The 15922-nt window shown below is 39.0% G+C and overlaps 1 protein-coding gene across 1 annotated transcript in view; it reads right to left on the bottom strand.

Moving 5' to 3' along the window:
• Window positions 1-922: 922 nt before the first annotated feature.
• The window catches only part of LOC122920020 (mucin-5AC-like), a 157418-nt gene continuing 142418 nt past the window's right edge, over window positions 923-15922 (bottom strand). The window contains exons 30-35 of the mRNA XM_044269230.1: window positions 3619-3729; window positions 3336-3515; window positions 2064-2303; window positions 1536-1692; window positions 1256-1384; window positions 923-1080 (exon numbers count right to left, since the gene is read on the bottom strand). Coding sequence (XP_044125165.1) covers window positions 923-1080; window positions 1256-1384; window positions 1536-1692; window positions 2064-2303; window positions 3336-3515; window positions 3619-3729 — 975 coding nt within the window. The remainder of the gene's footprint in view (window positions 1081-1255; window positions 1385-1535; window positions 1693-2063; window positions 2304-3335; window positions 3516-3618; window positions 3730-15922) is intronic.

Here is a 15922-nt window from a genome sequence, read left to right as displayed (position 1 = left end):
TACCAGGCCAGTAGGTACTTCATCTAACGTTCTAGTGTGCTTTAGGCTCAGAATGAGACAAATCAACCAATATTTACATTAGGACAATTCGTGTCACTGGAAATTTTGAATCATTTTTACAGGTAAATATTGAGATCACTATTCACATATATAGGCATACTGATAGCGGCAATTACTGGAAAATGAACGCATTTGCAAATGAAAAGTTCATGTACTGTTAACAATCACCGTTCTGTGTTTTATTAACAATATTAACAGCCTAACTGCATTGGATATGTGTGTTCAAGGCTACATAAAGCAGGCATGCCAAAAGCATTGTCGTAAGAACATTAGGGATGCTTTCACACGGCAAGTTTGGTTGCAGAAAGTTCTGCAACTGAAAGTTGCTTCTATATTCTCCTGTTTTCTGCAAGAATGAAGGTTTTTCTTTCTGCAACAAAATCTGCCGTTTGTGGGTACGCTAAAGATACAGTAGCTCTAGGCTTTCTGCTTGGGTCATTAATATTTGATCAGTGAGGTTCTGACTACCGACACCCCCACCAATTAGCTGGTTGAAGAGACTGTGGTGCTCACCTCGGCCAGTGACGACGCGTTTATCGGTCACATGGCCTAGGTGTAGCATAGTCCTATTGAAGTGAATGGGGCTGAGCTGTAATACCGAGCACAGATGCTATGCAATGGTTGGCGCTGAGCTTGGTAAGTTGTGAGGAGGCTGCAGCGAGCACCGAGGCTTTCTTAAAACGCTGATTGGCAGGGATCCCAGGTGTCAGATCCCTGGTGATCTGATATTGAAAACCAATATCTCAGAAAACCTCTTTAAAGCCTCAGGGATATGGATTATTGCATACTAAACTGCATCTCTGCAGTATGTTCAATGGAGCATCATACACCCACTAGTCAGCAGGAATGACTTGTACTCTTCTTACCAAGTTGTGCAGATGTTGTTATTATCCTCTGGAGGCATCTCCTGACCAATATAATACTCTGTTCCATTGAGTGAATAGCAAGGACATGATTCTACACATTCCATTTTGTCCTCATCAAAATATGGTGATTCAGGTGGACAGTTGGGGTAGCATCCTGAAATACATACATCATTAGCTGATTAGATCTTATGTTCTTTCTTCTATTGCCATGGGCTAATCACATATTTCTATAAGCGTTTTTTTTGCCTTATTTATACAGAAAACTAGTCTTTGGAGGCCCATCTTACCCTGAAAACCAGATAATCCACCAACCATTACTAAATATTTACCTTCCAGGCCTGGTAAGTTGTGGTAACAAGTTCCACTTGGGTTCCTACAGGTCTTCATGCAGGGGGCACCACATGCTTTGTAATGCCACTCGCAGTGTCCTTCACGATTGTAATAATCACAGAAAATAGCTATGGTGGACAAAAGTGTGTGAAATATTTTAGAATTATGTGATTTTAGGATTGATGGACTTTTGATGGTATTATTTAGTAAGAATAATCAAATATAAGAAAGTAATGTAAAGTATCTTTGGCATTGATTTATAGTGTATAATATACTCACGGCACATTGTTGGAGTTCTCCAGCGAACACACACACCAGCTTCACTACAAGCTTGGGCATAAGCGGCTACTGCTGTACAGAAACACTCACAATCTCCACCGGTATCACAGGCACAAGAATCGCTGACACAAGCATCATAATACTTGAGCGGGTTAACCTACAAAAGTCAGAGCTATGCGTCAGGTCCTACTAAGTTAAATGCAAAAATACAAATTAATTTAAGGTAACTATTGGAATGGGACATTAATTTAACATTTTCACTGCAACTTCATGGTACTGGTTGTCAAAGTGGAGTTACAAAAATGCATACATTTGCATGAGATGAAAGTGACAACTGACAAGTTTGAAATAATATATTAGCAGTGGTAGACAAGTCAGAGGAAGACCAAAATGAAACATAGACCCCTTGTTGGTCCCGATTCTACCTTTTTATTGTTATAATTGTTTACATTTTTTTTGCTGCCGTTGGGTTGAATAAAAGTTCTTTAAAGATTCAAACATAAAATTATCCTAAATAATTGAACTTACGAGTGAGTGACAGTTTGAGAAAGTGTCACTGGTGATGACACTACACTGCTTCTGAGACCATGCCTTCCTGTAGGGATTTAAAGAACAGGAGTCTCCCAAGTCTACAGCATCTAGGCAGCTGGGAGACATTTTCCAGTTGTTACCAAATTCCATAACATTTCCGACCACAGCCAAGCTTCTGGTTGTATAGTCATTGACAAAATTTCCATCGTAATTACCACAAAGACCACAAACTTTGCCCTGTAAAGAAAGATATAGATATCTGTAAGAAGCAGAATAAGCTACACGTGTAGTGTGCAGCTTAAACATTTTATAACCCCTGACTTTGCTTAGGCCTTAGTAATTTGATACACAGTGGTCCACCAAATTACAATGCTCTCACTTTCAGCATATAATCGCATGGACATAATTAATCTCCAACACTTATGATTGCCTGGAAGATCCAGCAAATTTGGAAGAGTATATCACTGGAAAAACATCTGTATTATTGCAGTGCATGCACTGATTGGCGGCTATGTTGCACCTCTCTCTAGTACAGTGCAGTATTACATGTCCTCTAATCTTTGCCTATGCCTGGATAAGCCTGCTTTTTTGGACACCAGGTGAGGGCATGCTATGCTGTGCAGGACCATGAAGAATCTCCAGTCCACTGCAAAATGTGATTTAGAGCTGCAGTTTATTTTATTTTTTATTTTTACAGGAGCTGTTTCTGACTTATATTCATCACTACCTAATCGATGGGAATCTGACACCCCACACTCTTGCCTATTAGCTGCTTGGGTCTAACTTCAGCACCGGAACTTGGCATCAGAACTACATAGCTTTGTTCTCTATGTAATGGACTGAGCATGATACTGTAGCACTTCCCCCACTGACTTCCAATACAGAATGGATGGAGGACTTTAGTTCCAGCACTGCATTCTGGTGCTGGAGCTACACCCAAACAGGTGATGGGCAGGGAGTGGTTGCCGGACCACCGCTAAACAGATAGTGATGGAGTATACTGAAGCTAGGCCATCACTTGAAACTTTTGATGACATAATGGAGCTTTCAGAACCCATTACTAGTTTTCCATAGAGTTATGGCTTTAGCAATGTTTTCACCTTACAGTTGTTGCCCAGAACCAATTAATATTGTAAAGCGGGGGACCACATGTACTGATTGTTTGTCTAAAATACAGAATTCAAATTTCCTGGTCAATCATTCAAAGCAACACTAGTTTCCTAGAAAAAAACAATAACCACAGACTTTCATGAGCTTTATTTAACTTACCTGGAAACTAGGTTCAAGCTTAATATATATGCTGGTTTTCTTGTCCCATACCAGAACCAGTCCATTGAGGGCCTCAATCACCATGTAGATACCCATCTGGCGCACTTTATATGGTATATATGTTCCTAAATTCCGTTGTACAACCTCAAATTTATCTTCAGCAAGTATTAGTTCATAGTTCTGCACAAAGAGAATGTAAATCACATTTCATAGCAGTTGTGTGTTGTTGTAATAATGTGCACATTACTTTCAGATAATATTGTGTGCCATTTTTAAAACTCACCCCGAGGAAAACTTTGATGGATTTAGAACAAGCAGTTCCTGTGGTACCGCATGGGATGTTCTCCGTTATAACACGGAAAGTTCCATTACTGGAGTTACCAGTGCAGTAATCCTAGGTTTCAAAAAAATCAAAAATCAGTGGTCGTAGTTGCCAATAGTACTAAACTTTCAAAGACAGTCCTGACAAATTCAGGCTGTCCTGGGAAAAATATATACATAGATTAAGGACTTAAAGTGTGCTACTTACCTGAGCCAGGGTATATTCACAATCTCCATTAAAAACATATGATTTACTGTCAAAGGTAAGATAGTGACCATCTCCATATACAGCGCAGGTGCCCATACAAATATCACCACTGCATTCCCATGCTCTGTTTTTGCACGTGCTGATGGCAAAATCAATCAATAGTTAAGAAGTTATCCAGACACCGTGACCCTCAAGTGTATGTATTGTGTTTTTCACTCACCAAGTGTTACAAGAGACCTTGATATTTTCTCCTGGCATGTAGGCTTTGTTGTTGTGTATACATGGACATTGGCTCTCTGTCACACATCCCCCCTTTCCATCAGCTATCAGTCCATCTTGGCACACGCAGCCAGAGACACACTGTGCACTGTACTGTAATATAAAAACCAAAAACAATTTAAGAAGAGAATTGGAACGTAAGTCTAAGCATTGGGCGAGATTGGAAGGGATGTGTGATAACAAATATGTTTCCTCTCCTGTGAAAAAGACTGATGGATACATGGAGGGCTCTGAATTTTCATACTAAGTTTTTCTCTTATTATAACAGCTCACAACAGACTTTCTCTAGACTGGATATAGTTTTCTAAACTTAGCCTTTTTTCAACAATTAGTCAAATAAAATATGAACTTAGAGGAGTGTCAGATCACAGTCCCATGCCTGTATTAAAGCCTGAACAAGGGGGAAGAATGATTAGCAGAGTTAGAATAATTAATTAAATGGAGTCAGTATGTTAATAATTCTACTAATATACAGTATGAAGAATGTGAACAAGCCCAAAAAAATATATAAGGATTTTCTTATTGATAAGGCTCCACATTGTCTTTTTTTCTTCTCTGGTCCAGAATACTTTGGGAGACTCTTGGGCAAAAAAAAAAAAAAAACTCTTAAAAGTGATGGTCAAAATAGTAATAAAAAGAGGATAATAAAGGGGAGGGGAATTTTATGCATATTATTTACATCTGTGACATTTAGAGAAGGAGCAGAGAGAGGTTAATGCTTAATGCCCCTATTACTTTCTCTGGGGTAAGTCAGGCCCTTTATGAAATAGCTGAAAACTCCTCAATGGGTTCTGATGGCTTTCCATATGAAATATATTGGGGGTATGGCTATCTTCTTTTAATGCAACTATTTCAAGTTAATAATCGAGGTCTGGCCTCAGGATTCTTACCATCTACAATGAAGATTGGAACGAATCCTCCCTCTCCACATTTTTTTGCACTTGGGCTCTGTCCTGCCATCTATGTGGTTTTGAAGGGTTTATAGTATTTTGTATGACAATATTTTTTTACTGATGATATCTGTATGTATCTTGACTTGTCTATTTTGACATATTGTAATAGTGAGGCAAATGTAATAGAATAAATAAAAAATAGCATATTTGCCTAAACAAGTGTATTACAAAACATACTCTTCACTGTCTCTACACATAAATAAAATGAAATGACACACTTTAAGGAACTGATAAAACCATTCACAGACTGCTACATTCACAAATGGTATGTATGTGAGCTTTCATAAGGACTACTTACGCAGTTCATGTCAAGGGTTTGGCAACTCTTCTGGCACTCAGATCCCTTTGTGCCTGCAGGTTTCTTAGTACAGTCAAAATACACCATGGGGGCAACACAGGCTATGGAGTAAAGGATTCAATAAAATGTGCTTAACGTTATCAGTATTAGTATATTAGAGCATGAACACCCCTATACACATGTGTTGTCAACAGAGGGAACGGAGTAAACTGTTGCGAGACCTCGGAAGAGAACAAAGGATAGGGCATGCTCATCATTCTTTCCCTAACATCTCCTGTTGTTGAGTCCTGCTGAAAACAGTAGGATCAGTCAATGTTTCTCTCATATATATATATATATGATCACCATAACTATTAGATCAGTGGGGATCCCCACTATTCATGAGAATGGGACATAAATCCATTGTGATAACTTTGGTGCATCTAGTCAGCTCTAAGCTGCCTAAATATAAAGTCGTATTAATACATCTGTCAAGGTTTGCTAAAAGTTTGTTTTTAAGAACAGCAAACAAGCTAATGATACAATGCATGCATGGATACAATTTACCCTCACCTCAAAAACCTAGGTATTTACCATCTTTCAATTTCCTTACAGACTTTTTGGGGGAACATATTTGCAAATGACAACCCATCTCTGTTACTTAAATGTTATGTTTACTAAAAATGCTAGAAGTTTGTAGATCTCATGCTGGCTTTAGACTTCTTACCTTTCTGTGAGGTTGTCTGTCCAATACAGTCTAGTTTTCCATTTGTGCATGTGCTAGTAAAATAAGAATACAAGTTTTATATTAGTAGCTGATAAGAAAAGCCTCCCAATAGAGCAAGCAAAGGGAGTCTTCATTCACTGTCATCATTGACAGGTTCAGTAGTTATTTTCTTACCACATAGCTCCATTGTCATGAACCACCTCTCCTGGTGGCACTGCAGAACCCTTGTAGTAGCAAGGACAAGCAGACTGGAGCACACAGGCACCCTTATCATCCAGGTAGGTTCCATTCTGGCAAACACAGCCATCAACCGGGACAAAGGAGATGTCACAAGTAATGTCACGCTCGCTGAGTGAGCGACAAGTAGGTTGGCATGTGTTGACGACATAGCTGTAGGATAAGGTCTTGGGACATGTAGTTGTGTACAGTTCTATGGATGAAAAAGAAAAACTTGAAAAATGAAATATATCTGTGCTATTTAGTTAATCTGTAGAAAGTGGAGTTTATTTCTCTCCTTTTCTGTTCATACGTTTAAACTTGTAAAACAATACCATGTCAATGTCATTTACCAAATTTGCCTCTCCTATAACTGAAATTGGTATAAAACAATGTTTCATTAAAAATAAACTTACGGCAGACGTTGTTTCTCCATCCCTTCAGGTAAATTCCTGCTTTGGCACAAGCATGTACATAGGAGGACAGAGCGGCACACATGCACTCCTCACTCTTGGCACAGTTGCATGAGTCAAACATGCAGTTCTGTAGAACAGATGCAATATTAGAGATTTATACTGTGGAATTAAACCGATCGATTTAAGAAAACAAAAATCACATTAACTGGAGAACAAACAGAACACTTGCATGGTGAGCTCCTTTTCATTTTTTTAGTTGCAGATCTGTCAAGTCCTGGACTCGTCTTCTGCTATCCAAGATGGCCTCAGCACTTCTCAGACTGCCTGATGCATATTGTGTTTTTGGCCCAATACACTTCCTGCTGCCCTTGAATCGGCCAGCACTGCTCATGTGAGCATTTGCGGCAAATCTATGAGAAGGGCCGGACAAGTAGGAAGCGTCTTGGGCTACTAAATGCACAGTGTGCATCAGGCAGTTTGAGAAGTGGTCCAACCATCTTGGATGCTAGAAGAGGAATACAGAAATTGACAGATAGGCAGCTAAAAAGATATAAAGGAGGGCAATGTTAGGTGCTTCTCAGTGCATTCTAATTAGCTGCTCTCTACCATGGTAAAGAGTTGACGTTTCTGAATCCACCCTACCAGCCAACTAACACCGTTTTTGGAAATGAGTTTCCTAAACCAGAAAACCCCTTTTAAAGTACAGTAAATCAAATTGCATACCGACTTGAAGGTGGCTGGATTAACTGTTGCCTGGCATTCTGCAAAAGGTCCATTAGGATCGCTTAACATTGAGCACCAGTGCGTAGCGTATTGCTCTGGAAGAAATAAGTATTTGATATTAATGGAAATGTTGATTTGTAGCCAGCATCAAACAGATCTAAAAATTATCCTACTGATTGAAGGGTTGAGGAATTACTTGACTAATTCCTTGCTTTTTTGCCTGCTTGGCTGTTTAATAGCTAATATATAGTTTGACCTACCATTTTCAATGCTGAGGGAGCATGGATTTTCAAAGCTTGAGACGACATTAGGACAGCTGGCCTGGGTCTTCCAAGTGTTGGCAAACGATGAGCCACTTCCTTCAATGACCCCACTCAGCACTTGGAAATCATCAGCTTGAATGCTGTTATAGTTGCCACAAAGACCTGTATTTAATCAAATGGTTATTTTATTTAATTGATGAGGAATGGAATGGATGTTTTTCTAGACAGTAGTTCATATAAAAGATTTTTATAACTGTTGCTTAAATTTTGTCCAAATCCCTTCCAATGTTAAGCAAAATCTATTCATTTTATCCAGTAGGTTTTAAGCATTAGTCACATCTAATAGTTGTCTAGTGACCTCTAGTGTCATTCCATCGAGACTGCTGCTAACGAAGCAGAATGTATATTTTTCATATTAACCCCTTCAGGTAAAACTAACCATTAGGATGACATTTTTATAGCTTTTAAAGTAAAGCATACTTCTTCACTCTTCAACTTTACAATTCTTGGGTTCCTCTTCAGAGATTCAAGATGGCCACATTGATTCATAGATTACCCGAGGCAAACTGTGCATCTGGAAGTCCAAGACACTTGCTTGGACTATGTGAGCAGTGGTGGCCAAACCAAGATAGGGCTGGACAAGCAGGAAGTGTCTTGACCTTTTGATGCATAGTATGCATTATGTGGTCTGGAGTAGCAGTGCAACCATCTTCGATAGAAGAAGAGAAATCCAGAAAAGATCTGAACGATCTGCAGCTGGAAAGGAGCTCACCGGTCAAATGCTCGGTTCATTCCCCAGTTCATGTGGATTATTTTTCTTTAATCGGAAGGTGTTCAAAACAGGACTTGCATAAAAAAAACTGGTGTAGAAGTTTGATACATTGCCCCTATGAGTTATTCTTTCCCAGCCAAGAGGTTTGCAGCTTGTATGATTATGCAAGCAGACAAAGCTATCAATCACTCTTTCTTGATGGGAAAAGCATGACTCATCATGAGTTTTCTCTATGAGACCTGGCTGCATTTATGCAGTTTTTTATATGAAAAAATGTAATCACATCACAAAATTCTACAGTGTGTATCTCCAAGCTCAGTGCCCCTTCCCTTTTTCCTATGGTGACTTCATAGTCCTGGAGACTTCAAGTATACAGTTAAGAAGATGGGGTGACAGATCAAGTGACTGGGTTTATCAATATAGTATATGTATGTTAATAGAATATTCCTGTCTTTTCCTATTATGACTTGAAAACATATAACTGCCATCCTTTAAACTAGTGTTGAGTGCGAAAATTCTAATCGGGAATTTTTATCGCAAATATATTACATTGCTGATTTTCACAATCAAGTAAATAATGACTGGAGATCATGAATTCTCGAATTTTCTAATTTATGGCAAATATTCGGCCAAAAATTCACGAAATATTGCGAATTTGAATATTGCCTATGCCGCTCATCACTACTTTAAACATATAGTGGTTTTCATCTTGGTATTTTTTTGCACCGCCATTACTTACCACACACTTGACTTTTGTAGGATGGGTCAAGACTGATGTACAGCTGCATAGTGGGTATAAGTTGGATCTGGAGTTGAATTCCAATCTTAGTTTGCACAATGATGTAAAATGTTGATGGTTTGAAAATGGTAACACTGGCTGTGGAGCAAGAACATACATATGTGTAAAAATCTACAGCTTATCACCTTATTACAAGATACACACATATAAACTTTAACAGAAAAGACCCTAGATGGTGGGCAATTTGTCAAAATAACTATCTTGCTCCTCCTATGTCCCGGAACATACGCAGACCGGAAAACTGGGTCTGGCAATGCGGCAATTTCCAGAAGACTTGGTACTGGATCCAGCATTAATACAACTCTATGGAAATTAATGCCGGATCCGGCAAGTGCAGTATCGTTCCGGGATTTTGGCCGGAATAAATACCGCAGCAAGTGGCGGAACGGATCCTGATGCATACTGAACGGATTGCTTTCCATTCAGAATGCATTAGGACAAAACGTATGCATTTTTTTCTGGTATCGAGACCCTTTACAGAATTTCAATACCGGAAAAGAATAACGATAGTGTGAAAGTACCCTTAAATAGGGGAATATTTATATTTGGTCAAGTGCATTGCAGTGAGCATGCAGTATCTTAATTTTAATTGCTGCTAGAATATGCAACTTACCTGATGAGACGGGTAATTGAGTGTATATCGAATTCACATAGACACTGCCACATGATTTAACGTAAATGAACTGTCAAACAGAAAAAATACATAATAAAAAAATGAATAGATGGCCATGTCAACTATAGATACAATAACCACATCAGCCTATGTAACTTACATCTTTTCCATCAGCAAGACTAATGGTTACACTCTTCAAGCATGTCTCAGTACTGGTCAGACCACATGTAAGAATTTCTGCCAGCACACTGAAAGTGTTCTTGTTACATGTCTAAAATGAGAGTGTCAAAGAATGATTAGGACATGTAAAATATGCTTAGTTCTCAAATATAGTAACGGAGGCAAAATATTGCCTGAAACTGAGCAAATGGGCTTCATAATCATAAAACTTTTTGAAATTCATTGAAATGCTCTAGTTTATAGTAAATTACTTTTCAAAAAGTTAAGGTTAAAAATACATAATCATCATCTTTCACCTAGACTTGCACAACATCCCTCTCTGTGGCTTCTCATCTAGCATTCAAGCCTCTATATTAGCTATCCTTATTTCTGTTGTCCAGTTAATCCACCTCTCCTCTCCTTTCTCCTCTGCTTCTTCCCCCTGCCAGTCCCTTTATCCAATGAATTCAGTTCAAAATATTAAAAACGACATACAAAGCCATCCACGGCTTGTCTCCTTCATACATTTCTGACCCAATCGCCCTCTGCCTCTTCACATGTAATCTCTGATTGTCCCAAGACCTCCTTCTTTACTGGCCTCTTGTCTGTTCTTCAAACAGCCGTCTCCAAGATATCTTTGGTGCATACCCCATTCAGTGGAACTCACCTTCCCAGCACATTAAAATTTCCCACATTCCACCATCCAAACTTTCAAAACCAACCTGAATATCCACCTTTTCAGCAAAACCTACAACCTACAATAACCCCATCTGCCATTACACACTACAAGAAAATTTAGACTAGCACATTCATATTCATAGTCACAGGTGCATATCCATCAAACATGGTTGAAGAAAAAAATGGCTGCACAACATTTTACATACAAACAATAGAGCTGAGAAATGGGGATTCTAAATAAAAGTAGTATTATACCTACTATAAATGGAAAAATAGAAGCTCTTTGCGCACATTTTTGATCAAATGCATGTCGGGCCCATCTACCAATCTGCCATTACACAACCATCACCTACTGTATCCTCTCTCTTTCCTGTCTAGATAGCAAGGCCTCACGGACAAGGTCCTCTCTTATCAATGCCTTGCTAAGATTACAGTTTTGTTGCATATTGCTACTGAAGGCACGCAGTAAATTTAAGGTGATACATGCTGCCATAACTACTTCTAGGGATACCATACTGGTAGAGGCTAGCAGCAGAATCCTAGGGATGTCGGGGGCCACAGATCCCTTTAAACGGATGCACAGTTTAAACCACATCATCTTCTTTGTTAGAAATGTAACCTACCTTAGAAATAACATAGGAGCAGTCGCCATTGATGGTGTAAAGGGTGCTATCAAAAGATGTGATATGAGATCCTCCTTCAATAGAACAAGATGCAGGGCAGCTGTTTTCTGTACATTTCCATTTTCCTTCATTACAAGTGCTAGAAAAAAGTGACAACAAGTTTGTGTAAGTTTTTTGTAACATTTGCCCTATTGCCTTTTTTGGGGGGACCACATGGTTTCACAAATATTTTACAAAATTGAAATTTTAACAATTTCTTAATAAATGCCTTTTACATGCATCGCTGAAACAAAGAGATTCATTTATTATGGCTTTTCTCCCAGGCCCATCATCATAATACAGACCTCATTACTGTATGTGCAGTTTTGAGTGGAGAGAGGTGAGGAACTGTTGTGATAGATGTAGCCAAATGTTAATAGAATGCAGACATCAAAAATGTTTTAAGACTCTGTCTGAGCGCTGTGTCTGCGCTAAGGGAAGCAGAAGAAGCCAGAAAGAAGCTCTATTTACAAATGGATAGCTCATGGCTGTGTGACAAACAGATGTTTTAAATGGGTTTTATATGGAATGCTGCTCTCCACTTTCTGGTCCTGGGCTTGGCACACATGATATGGCTTGGACTGCTCATCCCATCACTGACCACAGTTGTGGCCCATCTCTACCAGTAACTGGATAAGCAGTAGGCCAAGCCATTTCTTGTCTGTCGTGCCTGTGACCAGAAACTGGAAAGTAGCAGGGACTGAAGTAGACGTGGAATTGCACCACAACTTCAGTCCCATTCAAGTGAATGTGGCTGAGCTGCAATACCAAGCACTGCCACTATACAATGTACAGCACTGTGTTTGGTAAACTATGAAGAGACTGCAGAGCTGACAGGAGCCCTGGTGGCTGCAGCAGCTTTTTCAAACAGTTGATCGTCTGTAAGTTGGACCCCCCACCAATCTGGTATTTACGTGGTATATATCCTGAAGATAAGCCATCAAAATAAAATTCCTGAAAAAAAAATCCCTTAGAAGCCTCTTTTAACTAGTCAGCTGATTAAAATGACTGGTGGAAGGAGCTTCTGCAAACTGATCACACTACCTGAGGGCCCACACCACAGTTCATCTGGGTTCTAAATAGAGATCTAATAATACAGCCCAGATTAGATCTTCAGAGGTGGTTGGCAGCTGCCAGTGAGGCTCTGTACAGAAGCGGCATACAAGCTTCGGCGAACACTACTAGTAGACTTCACCCAGGAAACATTTAGCCCTAGAGTGTGTGGACAAAAAATGGCTGCTCCTTTTCCTGAAACCCATGTGTGTCCTTGTGTCTTCCTTTACTCATCTATTACAGGTGAAACTCGGAAAATTTGAATATCGTGCAAAAGTCCATTGATTTCAGTAATGCAAATTAAAAGGAATTGCATTAATGCAGCTTAAAATTAGAATTTTGTGAAAAGGTTCAATATTCTAGGCTCAAAGTGTCACACTCGAGTCAGCTAATTAATCCATATCCCCTGAGCAAAGGGGACCTCAAAATGAAGACTTTGGGGTTTCATAAGCTGTAAGCCATAATCATCCAAATTATGACAAATAAAGGCTTGAAATATCTCGATTTGCATGTAATGGGTCTATCTCATATGTTAGTTTTTTACCTTTTAAGTTGCATTACTGAAATAAATGAACTTTGCATAATATTCTAATTTTTTGAGTTTCCCCTGTACATGTCCTGGCCTCATAGAAGTCCTGCTCTTCTCTCTGTACTTTTTCCATTCTAAAATAATGCCTTCTGATGGAAATGGCTCAAATGGATGCCAAATGTGTATAACTGATGCATAGGATGCATTTTTTAAAAGGATACTGCTTTTTTTCTGTTCTTCTGACAGATCAGAATAACTAAAACAGAGATGTGAACTCTCCCTAGCTAAGCTAGAACCAGCCATGTACCACACATGGATCCAGAGATATCCATTTCATTGCTCCAGTTGCTCTGCTAGATTCTCAAAATACTTTGTATCAGGAAATGTTTGTACCGACAGGTGCAATAACAATATGACTGATTCATTTTGAGACAATATGATGGCAAAGAGCATTTACCAAGATTGACATTGAACTGAATATCCAGTGCCTGATGTATAGATCTGTCCATTGTAAGTACACGAACACTGCTGCTTGGGAATACAGCCGGTGTTATTGATGTCATCGAAAACGGTTCCTTAAAAGAGAAATAGAAACAACTTAATACAGAGAAGAATTAGTCAATATACTGTACTGTAGTAATAGGGTTTGATTATCTGGATGGTGCTTCAGCATGGCGCCTTGAAAATCAATAAGTATATATGGTTCAAAGGGGTTTTCTAGCACCTTATTTAGTCACAACTTGCCTGTGGAAAAAATAATTCTAATATACTAACAGTCTCAAAGTGCCTGGATTTTACACTACATTTTACAAGATTCTGGTCACATAATTCTCTTCTTCTGAAAACCTGCTTCTGCTGATATCATGTCCTTTACCAGTTTTTTTCCAGTATGATCAATGGAGTGGGACATCACATTCTTATTGATGGGACCAGAACTAGCCCTTTTACTTTTGCATGCACAAACCTCTAAATCCACCTTGTCAGCAAAAGTGATGTCCCTATCCATCAAGACTGGATTCCTGATAAAGTAACCTTGACGGAAGCAGAATTTCGGAAGAGGAGCGTCACATGAAGGGATTCTCAAGTGGCCAATCCATGCAACCTCAAGATGATAAGTATATTAGAATTTTTTTTCCACAGGCAATATATGACTATTTAAGGTAGGTTTGTGGGGCCCACTGGTTCCTTGAATACCAATTTCAGCAGATAGATATGATAGATGATTGATAAATACCACAATTAAATCAGATCTGGCAGCATAGTACACAGAAAGGTCCACTCTCCTATTAGCACGAAAATAAAATGTGCCCTTATGTACAGTATTCATGAAATAACTGCATCTCCACTAAATTCTTATCTCTTCCCCAGTGACTGATAGGTGGCTATGTATGCCTACAGAGGCCAAGGGAGCACAAAAGAAAATAACTGATTCTACACTATTTCTGAAGATCACAGGAGCATTATGCCTTTCTGTAAGTATGATTTCCCCCTCCTTATCTATTCTATGGAGCTGACAACAAACATAGTAGGAAGTAAGGGCGCCCCCTGCTTGTGAGAGAACTGCATCTAGCTGTGCAGTCGAAAATATTAGGAAGCCCAAAAAAGACCTGTTCTATCACAGTTATAATTGGATAGATATGCACAGCCATTATTCAAACTTGTTTTGAAAACTCATAAATGCTTTAAGGAATCTTTTTCTGATAAATATTCAGCAGTTACATGAATATCTTTTTATCACTGCCTTTATTAATAGTTTTTTCTTAAGACATACCTGCAGGGCAAAAGCATCCATCAATACAGTGGTTGTCACAGACTGATGAGCGGTCAGGGTTGGAACAAGTGTTGGGGCATGGATTTCCACATTCCTTGTATTCAAGATTGAAGTTACATTGAAGAGCTGTAATTGAAAAACATGGTCTTTAAAAGATAAGTCCTACAGAAAACCACAGCTCATGTATTTGTATATCTATCATACAGCTATTTTTGTTGTGTGCAAGTAGCTGCTAGATCACGAATCAAATCATTTGCATATAAAATATTAAGGCATCTGCAAATTTAGCACACAAGCCATTGCTTTAGAACCACAAGACAAATCTTCTTGATATGAAATAGAAAAATGAAGGGAGCACAGCACGCCTAGTTTGGTAAGCAATCGGTGTATGTCTCCGGGGGGGGGGGGGGGGGGGGTGGCAAGTTCCCTCACAGGGATCAAATGATCAAAAAACTTAGAATAAAATTGGATGGAGACAGCACATCCTCAAGTGAAAATGTATTCCAGATGCAACATTTCAGATGTTAGAGCCTTTTTCAAGTCTCTAACAGCCGAAACGTTGCATCTGGAATAAATCTTCACTTGAGGATTTGTTGTTTCCATCCGATTATTTTCTACTTGATAAAAAATAGTGATTCAGAATTATTTGTCCTGCATGTTAATTATACTTTGTATTTAGCTTATGGTCTTCTCCATCAATATTCAGTAGGTAATGTGGGTGAACTCACGGCACAGCTTGGGAGTTCTCCAGTTCTTGGGTTGCCCTCCAGCGTGAGCACACTGCCGGGAATATTCAGTAAAGGTGTTACAAAGGCAGAAGCCAGTATCTTTTTGTGCACACCGGCACAAATCTTGTACGCAAACATCAATGTATAATGTAGGGTCCACTAGACGGTTGCAGGAGGAAAATGCAGAGCTGGTCAAGATCACTTCACAAAGTCTCCTCTGCAAGAAAAATAATAATAATAATAAAGCAAACAATGGTCATTAGTGATAATCTATATCTTCCTATGTCTATGGGATGCAAAATGTGTTGTAGTATTGCACATGCACAGTATCATTATAGGGTAAAGGGTCCTTTTACATAACCAATTTCAGCCTGGAATGAGCACTGATTGACAATATAAGGGTCCATTCACACTTTAATAGAAAATGCCTACTAGGACAG

This window comes from Bufo gargarizans, chromosome 10, assembly GCF_014858855.1.
Source record: "Bufo gargarizans isolate SCDJY-AF-19 chromosome 10, ASM1485885v1, whole genome shotgun sequence".
NCBI classification, from domain to species: domain Eukaryota; kingdom Metazoa; phylum Chordata; class Amphibia; order Anura; family Bufonidae; genus Bufo; species Bufo gargarizans.
Note: the sequence above shows the minus strand (reverse complement) of the source record. Positions and strands in the feature narration are given on the sequence as shown.